This window comes from Sapajus apella, unplaced genomic scaffold (genome assembly GCF_009761245.1).
Source record: "Sapajus apella isolate SASKATOON/1434 unplaced genomic scaffold, GSC_monkey_1.0 scaffold15, whole genome shotgun sequence".
Taxonomy (NCBI): domain Eukaryota; kingdom Metazoa; phylum Chordata; class Mammalia; order Primates; family Cebidae; genus Sapajus; species Sapajus apella.
Window position 1 is genome coordinate 16,799,905 of NW_022436955.1, and position 14,905 is coordinate 16,814,809.

At 38.6% G+C, this 14,905-nt stretch overlaps 1 protein-coding gene across 3 annotated transcripts in view; it reads left to right on the forward strand.

Annotated features, from left to right (window-relative positions):
• The window catches only part of HYDIN (HYDIN axonemal central pair apparatus protein), a 432,426-nt gene that overhangs the window by 121,742 nt on the left and 295,779 nt on the right, over positions 1-14,905 (forward strand). For all 3 annotated transcript variants that reach the window (XM_032284417.1, XM_032284419.1, XM_032284418.1), the window contains one exon: positions 5,769-5,868. In XM_032284417.1, the coding sequence (XP_032140308.1) occupies positions 5,769-5,868 (100 nt within the window). The remainder of the gene's footprint in view (positions 1-5,768; positions 5,869-14,905) is intronic.

The window sequence follows — 14,905 nt, forward strand, 5'->3', positions numbered from 1 at the left end:
GGCGAGAAATTCTTTATGTTGATATTTTTCTAATACCTTAAGAAAAACTATAAGGAGCTGAAAATATTTGTTTATGTAGTCAAGAACATTTCCATTTGGGTGAAACAGGGTGGGATTCATCACCTATTATAATTACTCTTGATGTCATTATTCACACCCCTGCTCTGAGCTGGCTGGATTGTGACCTTCACCACACCAGGATAGCTTCATACAGATCTACCATGCATTTCTCAAGACTGCAACGTACTAACGTTGACTTTGTCGTCCAAAAGAACCTCCCCTGAGTCACCTTCCAGAAGCGACTGGAAGGATACGAGCACGCAGGGTGTAATGCTGTGTTTAGCAGGCAGGCATACCAGGTCTTACGAAGCCTGCTTGAGTTGCAGTATTTTTCAATTTCTTCTGGCCTTTTTTATGATGTTGTGAAAAAGGTGAGGCCTGACTTTTTGTAATTGCAGTGGGTTTAGGGGAGTTAGGGGAAAAAATATTACAGATCTTACCTCTGCCACTTACTATTGGTCTGGCTTTGGATAAGATACTTCTTTTTGCCTATATTTTCTCTTCTTTAAAGTGATAATACTACTTCCCAAGGTGGTAATGATTGAACTAGTTAATGTATATAAGCACTTAACACAGTGGGGGGAACATGAGCTCTCAGTGGGTGGTTACGAATATTATGATTTGTAGTGAAATACATTTGTCTCTTGTCAGAGAGTATGATTGGTAATATAGCATTTGAATTGGGCAAACATGTAGATCACTCTTCTAAATGTAAGTTGGGAACTAGAATGCAACTATTTTATTTGATAAATGTAAAAGTTGAGTCATATTGTAAACTACTTTTCAGATAAACCAGGTAAGTTAAATATGTATATAACTTTCTGTTCTTGCACTTTGGGTTTTTTTAAGCAAGGTTTATAAGAAATCGTCTTTCAAAGAAGAAGTGAGGGAGAAACAAAGGGAAGGAGGTAGAAGGTTAATAGAGAGAGGGAAAGGAAGGCCATCTTTATAAAAGATTTTTGTTTAAGGATTTTCAAGGGAGTTTTTTTTTTAAGCCCCTGTAAGTATTGGTGCTAACATTTTTTAAAGGTGAGCACTTTTAAGTGACACCTTTCTCGTGATCATATTTGTCATCTGTCACAAACCACTGGCTGTTTGTTCATAGACAGCTTTCAGAAAGTCTCAGAATTGTGGCCATCGAGTCACTTGGTTGTTTATTCTTGTTCCAGAAGGAATCATGAAGTTCCACATCCAGAGATAATTAATAAATTGGGCAAAAATCTCAATATGAGAATTAGCTTTAGGCTTGAAAATTTAAAGTTGATTTTTTCTAGCAGGTCACTTTATTAATAAGTAAAATGCAATTACTTTACTCATTACGGATCTGAAGGAAAAACATTAAGACCAAGAAAGAAGATAATTACAATATAACTGAAGGCCATTTCACAATTATTTTCAACCAACAAGGTCATAGTCACTTACAAATTCAATCCTGTGTATTCAACTTCTCATTTGGAGCAGGAAAATGGGCAGTCATGGGAGAGGAGTCATGTGTAGAAGGCTCGCAGAATGGGGGACCCAGATCTATGTGATGAGGCAGGTTTTGTAGAACTGGGAAGAAGGGATATTGATGTCAGAGCCAGAAGAGAAATTTCTGGATGTTTTGATTTTCAGAAATGTTAGAACTGAGTAATAAAGAAGGATTTTTTTTTTCGGAGATGTAAATGACATGGAAGTTAATTTCAGAAGTGTTGGAGAAGTCATATGAAATCTTTCAAAGACGTGAAACTGGAATGTGGGGTCTAAAGTTGAGGCTTGTCACCTATTTTTGAGGTTTGCACTCCCATTTGCTAGAAAATGCTATATTGAGATTTTGCCATAAGGGAAAAGAAGTTCTTTCTCTTTTACTTGAATCCCAAGTGAAACATAGAAATATCCTGTATGTTCCTAACTCCTTCAAATGACCTAACATTGAAAGCATCCCTCTGTGAGAGGAAATCAAATAAGCATGCTGTTTTCAGATACACACACCCTTCTTAATACGTGGTACCTGCTCCAAGCACAGGAGAGGGTTTTAGAATAAATAGGGTTTGTCCTCACTTTATTGCTCTGGCTCGATGAAGGCTGCAAGTTGCAAGTGTATGTCACAGGCAGAATAAAACAGCTGCAGCCAACAATAAGTAAGCACTGAGCACACAGCTCCATTTGCTCAGTCTGAACCCTGTGGACTCAGATTTCCTTGCACTTGTCTTCTCATCAAGCAGAGGGGCTTCTTCATTTCCCAAGAGCATCCGCATCAGATGAGCTCTCACTGATCGCATCCAAATGTCAATGCTCCCTCCTCTGGGGAAATTCCGGTCACCTCTGTGGAGAGTATCTGTCACTACACACTCCCATCCCACCAGTTTTGCTAATCAGACTTCTTTGATGATGGCAGTCCAAGAGTGCTTCTGAGAGAGAACTGAAGTGTATTACCTTCTTCTGCACATGGACCCTTGATTCTCTTGCTGGGATCATGCTTTTGAAAGCTTTCCAGTCCACTCCAAACCGTAAGACCCTTGAGTTGCCCACATGTACTAAGCTTATGTGATTTCCAGTGGGGCCCACTTCCTACAATTCTGGTAAGAATTCTCTAGCCTGGGTTCTCTCAGGATCCACGACGGTCCCTGGCCCTTTGATCAATCCATTTGTATAGGAGCAGTTTAGCTGTGTCCATTCTTTTTACCCAAACAGAGCAAAGTCCAAACCCACCAAGTGAATACGTGTGTGTCATGGGTGAGTAAGAAGCCCAGAATTTCGGTAGTCCTGAGATGAGATACCTACTGATACACCATCCATTGGCTGAGCTGCCTCATCTGCCTGGCCTCACCATCGAGTCTAGCCATGAGTGTTTCCAACACCCCATATCACTAAAACTCCTACCAATCAAAAGGGGCCAGGTATGCATCATTTATAAGAAGTGAAATGCCTCAGTAAATTAAAGTGTTCAGGACTTCTCTCTTCCCCATATTATCTCATAGGTCTCTTTGGACTCTACAGTTGTGTGACTTTGGAGGTTTTGGATGAAGAGAAAATGGTAGAAGTAGATTGCAAAGATGAATAGGCGTCTGCTAATGACTACACAATATGCAAACTGTTGTGTAGTCATTAGCAGACGCCTATTCATCTGTGATATTGATTCAGTAAATGTTTGTTGCTGATTCAACAAATTTTTATTGAGCACCTACTAAGAGCCATGAAGAATGAAGTCTCCATGAGGGTAGTTGCTGTTCTACCCCCAACCAAACCAGAATAAGCCATCTCTGGGCTGATCTGGGGATGTGAGATCTAAAGGAAACTAGGCCGTATAAGACATTTAAAAATGTATATTCAGTAAGTATTCACTGTCTGCCCAATGTGTTCCCAGTACCAGGGCTTCAGAGAAGCAGAAGGGTGTGGGCCATGACAGTAGGGAACTTATACCTTAGTGGGATGGTAAACGTGTACAAACATTTTACAATATATGTGGGAAGTGCTGTGTCTCTATAAATAAAGTCCAGCAGGCTCACAGAGGAAGAAGTACTTGACTTCTACGTTCCTGACTTTTGAGGTGACAGCATAAGGAAACATTCTTATTCTATAAAAACATAGCCATGGCCCGAGGTGTCATACCTGCCTGATATTCACAGCCCTCTCCTTTACTACTTAAGCCCTTGTGCCGCCCTCATTCTGAAGTCAGGAGACACCGCCTGCAAAGCGTACTGATCAGACTGATTGTGTTAATAAAGAAAACCAAATTGGTTCTAGATTTTTATTTTCCCCCTCTTGTTGATGTCTGCATTTTTAAGCCCTTTTGTTCTTTTCTAAATTCTTTATTCCAGAAGTATGTTCATTTCTAGCCAGACTGCAAATAGAGAATGCACCAGGGACTGTCTGAAGCTGGAGCCTAATTATTTACCAAGTTGCCTTTCCTTAGTTTTCTATTTAGCTGGCGGGACTGTTTATAGATTTTTGGATATGTTGATCATTTATGCTCATTTAGCCCTATTTACAAAAATCACACAAAACCACACGCCTTTTCCCCTTTTCAATACTTTCATCTTAGTCCTTCTGAGTAGCACAAAAATAACATTCATCATAGTAATCAGTTATTTACTGAGTTCTGCCTGAGCAAGGGGGAATGCATTTGACCTGCATGACTTTGTCAGACCTTAGGAAATCCTTTGATGCAAGTGCTATCAGCATCTCCTTTTACAGCCTTGAGAAGCTAATAGGCCGAAGATTACATAGTCAGTTAAAAAATTTAATCAAAGTATACCTAACAAGGAGATTCTAATAGATTGCATTTTGCATTATCATTTTAAAACTTGGTTTCATCATTATGAGTTTTGGGTGGTTCACATTAAAGGGAGAAATGCCACACAGGCGCAGAAGCAGGGTTTGACCGAGCCATTGTTCTACCTTGTGCCATTACTATGCTTTTATAGAGTAAGAATGTTTCCTTATGCTGTCACCTCAAAAGTCGGGAACATGGTGCCTCCTTCAAGGAAGTCAAGTACTTCTTCCTCTGTGAGCCCGCTGGACTTTATTTATAGACACACAGCACTTCCCACATATATTGTAAAATGTTTGTACACATGTTTATCATCCCACTAAGGTATAAGTTCCCTACAGTCATGGCCCACACCTTTCTGCTTCTCTGAAGCCCTGGTACGGGGAACACATTGGGCAGTGAATAGACACTGAATATAAATTTCAAAATGTCTTATACATCCTAGTTTCCCTTAGTAGCTCACTATGTGTTCATAAATTCACTAAAGTTATCTTTGAAGTTTGTTTCCAACTTGTACCACCTCATAAGTTATCAAGAGGTGTATGTTTACTACCTGCTGGGTGAAAGAATGCTTTATTGTATTTGTTAGAAAAATATTCTTCTTTAAGTTTCCTGGAATTGAACCCTTGTGCATTGTTGGTGGGAATGTAGGTTGATATAGACATTATGGAAAACAGTATAGAGATTCCTCAAAAAATCAAAAATAGAACTGCCATGGGATCCAGCAATCCCACATCTGGTGTATTGCCAAAGGAAATGAAATCAGGATCTCAAAGACACCTCTGCACCCCCATGTTCACTGCAGCATTATTCACAATGGCCAAGCTGTGGAAGCAACCTAAGTGTCCATCGACAGACGAATGAATAAAGAAATGTATATATATACAATGTAATGTTATTCAGCCTTACTAAGAAGGAGTTCTGTCACTCGTGACAACATTGATGAAACTGGAGGACATTGGGCTAAGTGAAATAAGCCAGACACAGAAAGACAAATACCACATGATCTCACTTATATGTGTGTGAAATCTTAAAAAAAAATCAAACTTGCCGGACGCGGTGGCTCACGCCTGTAATCCCACCAGTTTTGGGCGGGTGGGGGAAATGGGGAGATGTCGGTCAAAGGGTACAAACTTGTAGTTATAAGTTCTGGAGACCTAGTGTAGCACATGATGACTATAGTTAATGATAATGCATGATATGCTGGGCGCTTGGTAAGAGAGTAGACAGACCAGGTGCTCTCACCACACACGTACAAGTTAACTATGTGAGGAGATGGATGTGTTAATTTCCTTTACTGCAGTAATTTCACTATGCAAATGTATATCAAGACATGTTATATATCTTATATACAATTTTGTGAAAAAAAATTCATGGAGTTATAATGCAATAACATTTAAAAACAGTGTCTTTCTTTTGTCCTATTGTTTTCTAATGATTCTATCACATTTTTCAGGAAGGTGATGTCTGGCCCAACTCATCAGCTGAAATCACCGTGTGCTTTAACCCACTAGAAGCCAAGCTCTATCAACAGACCATTTACTGCGACATTTCAGGTAGTGACCTCCGCCAAGTAGTAAACTCAGGTTACCAATTGCCCAGAGCATGAAGTGTGGTGCCTGAGTGTGTGTGCACGTGTGTGTGTGTATGCACGTGTTGCATGTGCATGTGTGATGAAGCCATGGGCAGTGCACAATATCGATTAGGGGAATTATGGAGCCAAGCCATGCCCCTCTCACTTCTTTCTAGGATAGACTGAACTTTAAAGTGCTTTACAGTTGTGGCAGTATGTGGAGGAAATGGGAACTGTATTAGTCCATTTTCATACTGCTGAGAACTGCCTGAAACTGTGCAATTGATAATGGAAAGAGATTTAATTGACTCACAATTCAGCATGGCTGGGGAGACTTCAGGAAACGTACAACCATGGTGAAAGGTGAAGAGGAAGCAAGGCACCTTCTTCACAAGGCAGCAGGAGGAAGAAGTGCCGAGCGAAGCGGGAAAGAGTCCCTTATAAAACCATCAGATCTCGTGAGAACTCACTGTCACAAAAACAGCATGGGGACACTGCCACCATTATTCTATTACCTCTACCTGGTCTCTCCCTTGACATGTGGGAATTATGGGGATTACAATTCAAGATGAGATTTGGGTGGAAACACAAAGCCTAACCATATCAGGGACCATGGCTTTTAGATCAGTAAAATGTTGCTTGCGACAAATTCCCACAATCTCATTTTTTTGTTCCTTTTATAGTATTTGATTACTAATTTTTTTCCTAAGTTTTACCAAAATAATGCCAAAGGGGATGGAAAGGCAGCCTGGCAGAGGCGAGAGCAACCAGGAGGGTGTACAGGTGGGGTGGCAACCTGATGATGACACCAGATTTGATACATACAGGGAATTAAGCAGAAAAGTAAATCCATTGAGGCTGATGGGAGCCAGTATTTCTCACTATTGGAGGAAGGAGATACAAACTGGGAAAAGAAGGTGAAGCCAAACACTTTGAAATTGGAATAGAATTAGTATTTTTTGTTCCATCAACTTTACATAATCTCTTGATGTGTAAGGATATTGGTGCCTGTAACTAGGTTACCCCCAACCAGTCCACTAGCCTTCTCCCTCTAGCCTCTGTGAGTTCTTCCACTTTTAGATAATCATTATTGATAACCATTGTTAAGTCTTCTTCTTACATAAATATTACACACCAAAGGGCCTATTAGATTCTGGGATTACATTTTATCTTGTTTGTTCAGTGCTCTGATTCTCAGTCACTCAAAGAATGTCCCTGAGGTCTATATCAAGTATATTCTTTCTTTACCAATTTACCAGTTACTCACAATTATGCCTCATTTTAGTTTGCTTCATAACTCTCTTCTGTACAGCTTTTGATTCCCTCCCCCCCACCCCGTGGTTTCTAATTCTTTATTTCTTCACTGCTGTTTAATGTCAGAATTTGTTCTCTTCTTCTCTTTGAAGACATTTCTCAGAGCCTATCAACTTCTTATTTTAATTCAGATCAGTCACCTCCTGAACAAACAGTTGTTATCCAGGAATTTTTTTAAAATGTATATATTTCTATGTGTTCAATCATACCTTTTCATTCTCAGTTTGCTCAGGTAACTTCCTTAGAAATTATATATATATATATATAATGCATGTAAATAAAAATATGGAAGTGGACACTTTGATCCTTGAATCACTGAAAATACCTAATTTTGCCTTCATACTCACTTAGTAGTTTGATTGACTATAGGATCCCAGGTTCAAAGTCATTTCTCCTCAGAGCACTGAAGACCTTATGACTTCTTGATTGTAAAAATTCCAAAGCCTGAGGTCGTTCAATGTCCGTTCCTTTATTGGCAGCCTGTTCTTTATCTCTGGATGTTTTAGGGGTCTTCTTTTCATATTTGGGGTCTGAAATGTGATGAAGTCATGTCTGGGAGTGGGTTGTTTCTTATTCATCCTCCTCAGCTTTCTGTGGACCATTTAAGTCTGATGACTCATACCACCTCAGCTCTAAGAACTGTTTCGTTGATATTCTTTCCTCTATTTTTACATTTTATTCTTCTGGAAAACCTATGAATCCAGTGTTAGATCTGGAAGATTGATCATTTTTTTGTCAAAGAACAAGATTTTAATTATCCAACACTACTAAGAAATGACACTAAATATAATTCAAAGCTATGCCTAGAGAAATACTGATGTTCATGAACCAGGAAAGACGGCAGGAGTGTGCTGTGTAGCTGCGGCTCTGCGCAGCCGCCAGCAGACCTGTGACCAGCACATGCAGCATCATTGCTGATGTGCAGAGCCACCGCCCTGAGCTTAAATAGTCCATTTGGTATATTACTGCTATTCAAATGGCAATTTCCCCTTTTATACAGATAACAACAACAAACCCAAGTTACTCTGTGACTTGAATTGTTTCCCTTTGCAGTTGAAACTTTCCTTGCCTGCCTTGAGCAGGTTCAAGAAAGCATTTTGTCACATTGGTTTCAGGGCATCTTCCATTTTGGAACTTTCTTGCTGAGGTATAAGCAGGTGTTACTCAAAAACTCGGAATGTTTACTTTTTTGCAGTCAAGGTCAAGCACTGAACTTTAGCATTTGCCAATTGCTTTGCAGGAGACTCAACTCAGTTTTTTTCTGAATACTCCCTAGCGATCTTTCATTTCCACAATATTTTTAATTTTCCAGACCTCTTTTGTTCTCTATTCCTGTTTCATAACTAAGTGTTCTTTTATGGATGCAACTTCTTCTCATTGATCTGAGGATAATCATTTAAACTTTCATTTCTTAAAAAAAATAAATCTTGTGTTCTCTGAATTGCCCATAATGTCAGCTGTTTGTCTTTCATGTATTCATGGGGTTCCTTCCAATGCCTTCTGATCCATGGCCATTCATTTGTATATAAGAATGCAAAAATGGCTTTCATGTTGTTGGTAACTAGTGCTAAGCTACTTACCTCTGCTGTTCTATAGCTTGGTTTCCCAGGAAACACAGGTTTCTGTGTTTGCTTTAAACCTGGCGGGGGGCGGGGAAGAGTATAAGAGTGCACTGTCAGCAAGAATGTACATCATTTGCATCCTTCAAGTGCGAAAATTCCCCTATTTTGCTACACCCTGCTGTTTTCAGTCTGTATTTATGCAGTCACTTTTTTTCTGTGTAAAAGAGGCTCGGGCAGTCTAAGAATGTGCAGAAAGATGAGCTGCCTGGCCCAAGCCTGTACTACCCTGCATCCTTCCTGAGGTGTGTGTTCTCTCCTGATGATGTTTCCCCTGCCTTTCCTCGATATAACCATCACCTCGACTTTTATGATAGTGGTTTTCTTGCTATCATGTATAATTTTACCACCTTCATATTCATCCCTAAGCAAAAGAGTATAGTTTTGCCTGTTTTTGTAATTGATATATTGATATCTATTTTTGAAACTGATATATATATACATATATATATATATATATATGGGACTCATCCAGTATATCCTATGCTGCTAGCACCAAGAAAATTAAGCTACTCTATAGAAGTTGATTAAATAAATAAGCAAATGGAAACAAAAAATGACTGAACGAATGAGTCCTAGTTTGATTTGACCTCGCCCTTGCACGTAAGTGTAGAATTCTCCAGACGACCCCAGAATGAATACAGAATGGACTAGGAGTTTTTGGATTGACATAAGTCTGTCTCCACCCTGCAGATCAGCATCACCTACAATGCACAACCTACTAGGTCTAGAGGAATGTTAGCCCAGCAGTGTCAGACGTGGGCTGGAAATGCTCCATGGCCCCCATGTTGCAGGTGGTGGGACCTCCCTCCCATCTGCAGCTCCCTGCAGATGTCGTGCTTGGCCTTATTCCAGGGGGTTGGCTGCTCTCCAGGAGGTTCCCAGCTATCACACAACAAGTCAGATTTCTCTATTGTTTTGTTCGTAATTCTGAATTCTGCCACAGAATTCACATCCTGGGTAAGCTGAATAGTATAATTTTCCATCTGCACAACATTCTTCTTTATTTTGTTAGTGGGTTATTAAAAGATACGCTTGCCAGGGAAGGGCTTTGCTTACATAGTAATTTCATGTTATCTTCCTTATAAATTCTATGCAATTCTCTGTGTCTTTTCAAGAGCTGATGATGATTCCTTACTGTTATCTTCAACAAGTTGGTAAAACCTCCCGGTCTTAGGTCACTAAGAAATTCTTGTTAGTTAGATAACAAAAAGCTCCTTCCCTTGTTTTGTTTTGTTTTGCTTTGAGTTGAGATATATGTAGCCTGTAGAAGCAAATACATCTAGATAATGCTTTCCTCCTCTTGTTTTTTTGCCTAATGATAGTATACTTTATATAATGGTTTTAACACATTGTTTTTAAAATATTTCCCAGAGATTACACATAACACTAAATAAAAGATGCCATTCTTTTCATGATTGCATAGGAATCCATTGTATTTATACACCACAATTTAATTTTTATACTTGTGTCATTATTGACAGAATGTAGATTCAGAAATTACATAATACATTTAGTGATAGGCACAGAAGTGGCCTCCCAAAGATGTCCAATCGTAACCCCCAGAATGTCTGGACAGGTTACATTACATGGCAAAGAGGAATCAAGGCAGCAGATGAAATTAAATTTACTAATGAGCTGACTTTAGGTTAGGGAGACTATCCTGGATCATGTTGGTAGCTCAGTATAATCACAAGGGTCCATAAATGTTGAAGAGGTAGGCAGAAGGGTTGGTTTCAGTGTCAGAGGGACGTAATATGAGAAAGTCTCAACCAGTCATTTCTGGGCAGTGAAGTTGGACAAGGTAAGCAATTCAGGGAGCCTCTAGAAACTGGAAAAGTCAAGAAAATGAATTCTCCCACCCCAGAGTCTCCAGGAAGGAATGCAGCCCTGCAGATACCTTGATATTAGCACAGCGAGAACCACTTTGGACTTTGTTTGTTTATAGTTGCATCTTTTTATCTTTTAAAATAAATTTTTTAAATTGACAAATAATAACCATACATATTAATGAGGCACATAGTGATATTTCAATACACGTAATGTACAGCAATCAGATCACTTTGGATTTTTGACGTACATAACTTTCAGATAATACATTTTACAATAAGCCACCAAGCTTGTGACAATTTCTTGTAGCAGCACTTGGAAACTTAAACACGTATCTGTACAGTATAACAAATAATTATAAGGCAAACATGATGTTATTGCTACCAAGATCAATAATAGAATATTTTCAGCCACTAGAAGCCCCTATGTGTTCCTTCCCAATCATACGCCTCCCCTGAAGTCACCACCATCTGTTCTTGATGACCATCACGTCCTTGCTTTTTTTTTAATTTATTTTTTATTTTTATTTTTTGCTTATGATTTTAAAAAAAGCTTTTTACTTTTATTTTAGATTCAGGGTTGCATGGTCAGGTTTGTTACATAGGTAAGCTCATGTCACAGGGTTTGTTGTACAGATTTTTGTCACCCAGGTTCTAAGCCCAGTACCCAATAGTTACTTTTCCTGATCCTCTTCCTCCTTTTACCCTCCGCCCTCCATTTGAGGCCCCGGTGTCTGTTGTTCCTCTCTTTGTGTCCATGTGTTCTCATCATTTAGCTCCCACTTTTAAGCGAGAATATGCAGTATTTTGTTTTTCTGTTTCTGTGTTAGTTTGCTAGGAATGACAGCCTCCAGCTTCATCCACATTCCTGCAAAGGACATGATCTCATTCTTTTTTAATAGCTGTGTAGTATTCCATAGTGTATATGTACCACATTTTCTTTATTTAGTCTACCATTGATGGGCATTTAAGTTGATTCCATGTCTTTGCTATTGTGACTAGCGCTACAGTGAACATATACATGCATGTTTTCATGGCAGTACAATTTATAGCCTTTTGGGTATATACCCAGTAATGGTATTGCTGGATCAAATGGTAGTTCTGTTTTTAGTTCTTCGAGGAATCACCACACTGCTTTCCATAATGGTTGAACTAACTTACACTCCCACCAACAGTGTATATGTTCCCTTTTCTCTGCAACTTCACCAGCATCTGTTATTTTACTTTTTAATAATAGCCGTTCTGACTGGTGTGAGATAATATCTCACTGTGGTTTCAATTGGCATTTCTCTAATGATCAGTGATATTAAGCTTTCTTTCATATGCTCATTAGCCACATATATGTCCTCTTTTGAAAAGTATTTGTTCATGGTAATTTTTGCCCACTTTTTAATAGGATTTTTTTTTATTATAAATTCGTTTAAGTTCCTTATGGATGCTAGATATTAAATATTTGTCAGATGCATACTTTGCAAATATTTTTCCCATTCTGTAGGTTGTCTTTTTAGTCTGTCCATAGTTTCTTTTGCTGTGCAGATGCTCTTAAGCTTAATTGGGTACCATTTGTCAATTTTTGCTTTTATTGCAATTGCTTTCATTTATAGTTTTTACCCTATGTATGTGTCTTTAAACAATACAATTTAGTAATGCCCGTTCTGAAATGTACATATCTGAAATGAGCCTATATGTCCCATCCATATTGTTATTTTTGCTCTAGTTGTATTTCATTTTCATTGTTGTATAATGTTCCATTATCTAAATATATGTTCAGAGACAGGAAATAGCAGGGAAGGCTGCTGGTCATAAGGGAGGCCTCCGAGGATGCATTAGATTTAACCCACATCTCTAACCGCAGTTCTCTTTTCTTTTGAAAACTTTCTTTTTAAAAAATATTTAAGTTCTGGAATACATGTGCAGAACATGCAGGTTTGTTACATAGGTATACACGTGCCATGGTGGTTTGCTGCACCCATTAACTCATCATATACATTAGGTATTTCTCCTAATGCTCTCCCTCCCCTAGCCCCCAATGCCCCGGCAGGCACCAGTGTATGCTGTTCCCTTCTTCATGTCCATGTGTTCTCATTGTTCAACTCCCACTTATGAGTGAGAGCATGCGGTGTTCGGATTTCTGTTCCTGTGTTAGTTTGCTGACAATGATGGTTTCCAGCTTCATTCATGTCCCTGAAAAGGACATGAACTCATCCTTTTTTACAGCTGAATACTATTCCATGGTGTATATGTGCCACATTTTCTTTGTCCAGCCTATCATTGATGGGCATTTGGGTTGGTTCCAAGTCTTAGTTATTGTGAATAGTACTGCAATAAACATCTGTGTGCATGTGTCTTTATAGTAGAATGATTTGTAATCCTTTGGGTATATACCCAGTAATGAAATTCCTGGGTCAAATGGTATTTCTGGTTCTAGATCCTTGAGAAATTGCCACACTGTCTTCCACAATGGTTGAGCTAATTTACACTCCCACCAACAGTGTAAAAGCGTTCCTATTTGTCATATCCTTTCTAGCATCTGTTGTTTTCTGACTTTTTAATGATCATTGTTCTAACTGGCATTCCTATACACCGATAACAGACAAACAGAGAGCCATATTATAACAGAGAGTGAACTCCCATTCACAATTGCTACAAAGAGAATGAAATACCTAGGAGTACAACTTACAAGGGATGTGAAGGACCTCTTCAAGGAGAACTACAAACCACTGCTCAAGGAAATAAGAGAGGACACAAACAAATGGAAAAATATTCCATGCTCATGAATAGGAAGAATCAATATCATGAAAATGGTCAAAGTAATTTATAGATTCAATGTAATTTGTAGCCCAAAGTAATTTATAGATTCAATGCTATCCCCATCAAGCTACCAATGACTTTTTTCACAGAATTAGAAAAAATGCTTTAAATCTCATATGGAACCAAAAGAGCCAAGACAATCCTAAGAAAAAAGAACAAAGCTGGAGGCATCACGCTACTTGGTTTCAACATCATGCTACGTAGTTTCAAACTATACTGTAATCCTACAGTAATCAAAACAGCATGGAACTGGTACCAAAACAGATACATAGACCAATGGAACAGAAGAGAGGCCTCAGGAACAACGCCACATATCTACAACCATCTGATCTTTGACAAACCTGACAAAAACAAGCAATGGGGAAAGATTCTCTCTTTAATTAATGGTGTTGGGAAAACTGGCTAGCCATCTTCAGAAATCTGAAACTGGACTTTTCTTTACACCTTATACAAAAAAAAATAATAACTCAAAGACTTAAATGTAAAACCTAAAACCATAAAAACCCTAGAAGAAAACCTAAGCAATACCATTCAGGACATAGGCATGGGCAAAGACTTCATGACTAAAACACCAAAGCAATGGCAACAAAAGCCAAAATTGACAAATGGGATCTAATTAAACTGAAGAGCTTCTTCACAGAAAAAGAAACTATCATCAGAGTGAACAGTCAACCTACAGAACAGAAGAAAATTTTTGCAAACTATCCATCTGACAAAGGGCTAATATCCAGAATCTACAAAGAACTAAAGCAGATTTACAAGAAAAAAACAAAGGGGAACTACACATATTTGGTTTGGATCAGCAGACTTCAAAAAGAAGTAACACTCTGTAATTTAAACTGTGAAATGTATTGCTAGGTAACAGTGTTAAACGGGTGCTTCAGAGTCAAATGCAGAAAAACAGCATGATGGAAATAATTCCAGATGCTCCTACTTTCTTCAGAGACCTAATTAAAATGAAATCTCATTGTCCATTTGCTTTCTGTACATCATGAGAGGGAAAAATTTGAGCTTTTAAGACAATTTAGGGCTTTTGATTTTTATCTATTGAATTAAATAATGGAGATTGAATTAGATTTATTAAAAAGAAAATCATCCAATCATTGAAAACATTTTTGAGTTTTCAGAGTAATAAGTGAGTAATATTCTACATATTGGTTACTAAACATCTCTTTAGTGTTGTTTTTCTCCTATCTCAATTTTCTCCTTTTGAAATTTTTTTTTTTTTTTTTTTTGAGATGGAGTTTCACTTTTGTTACCCAGGCTGGAGTGCAATGGCGTGATCTCGGCTCACCGCAACCTCCGCCTCCTGGGTTCAGGCAATTCTCCTGCCTCAGCCTCCTGAGTAGCTGGGATTACAGGCACGCACCACCATGCCCAGCTAATTTTTTGTATTTTTGGTAGAGACGGGGTTTCACCATGTTGACCATCCTGGTCAACATGGTGA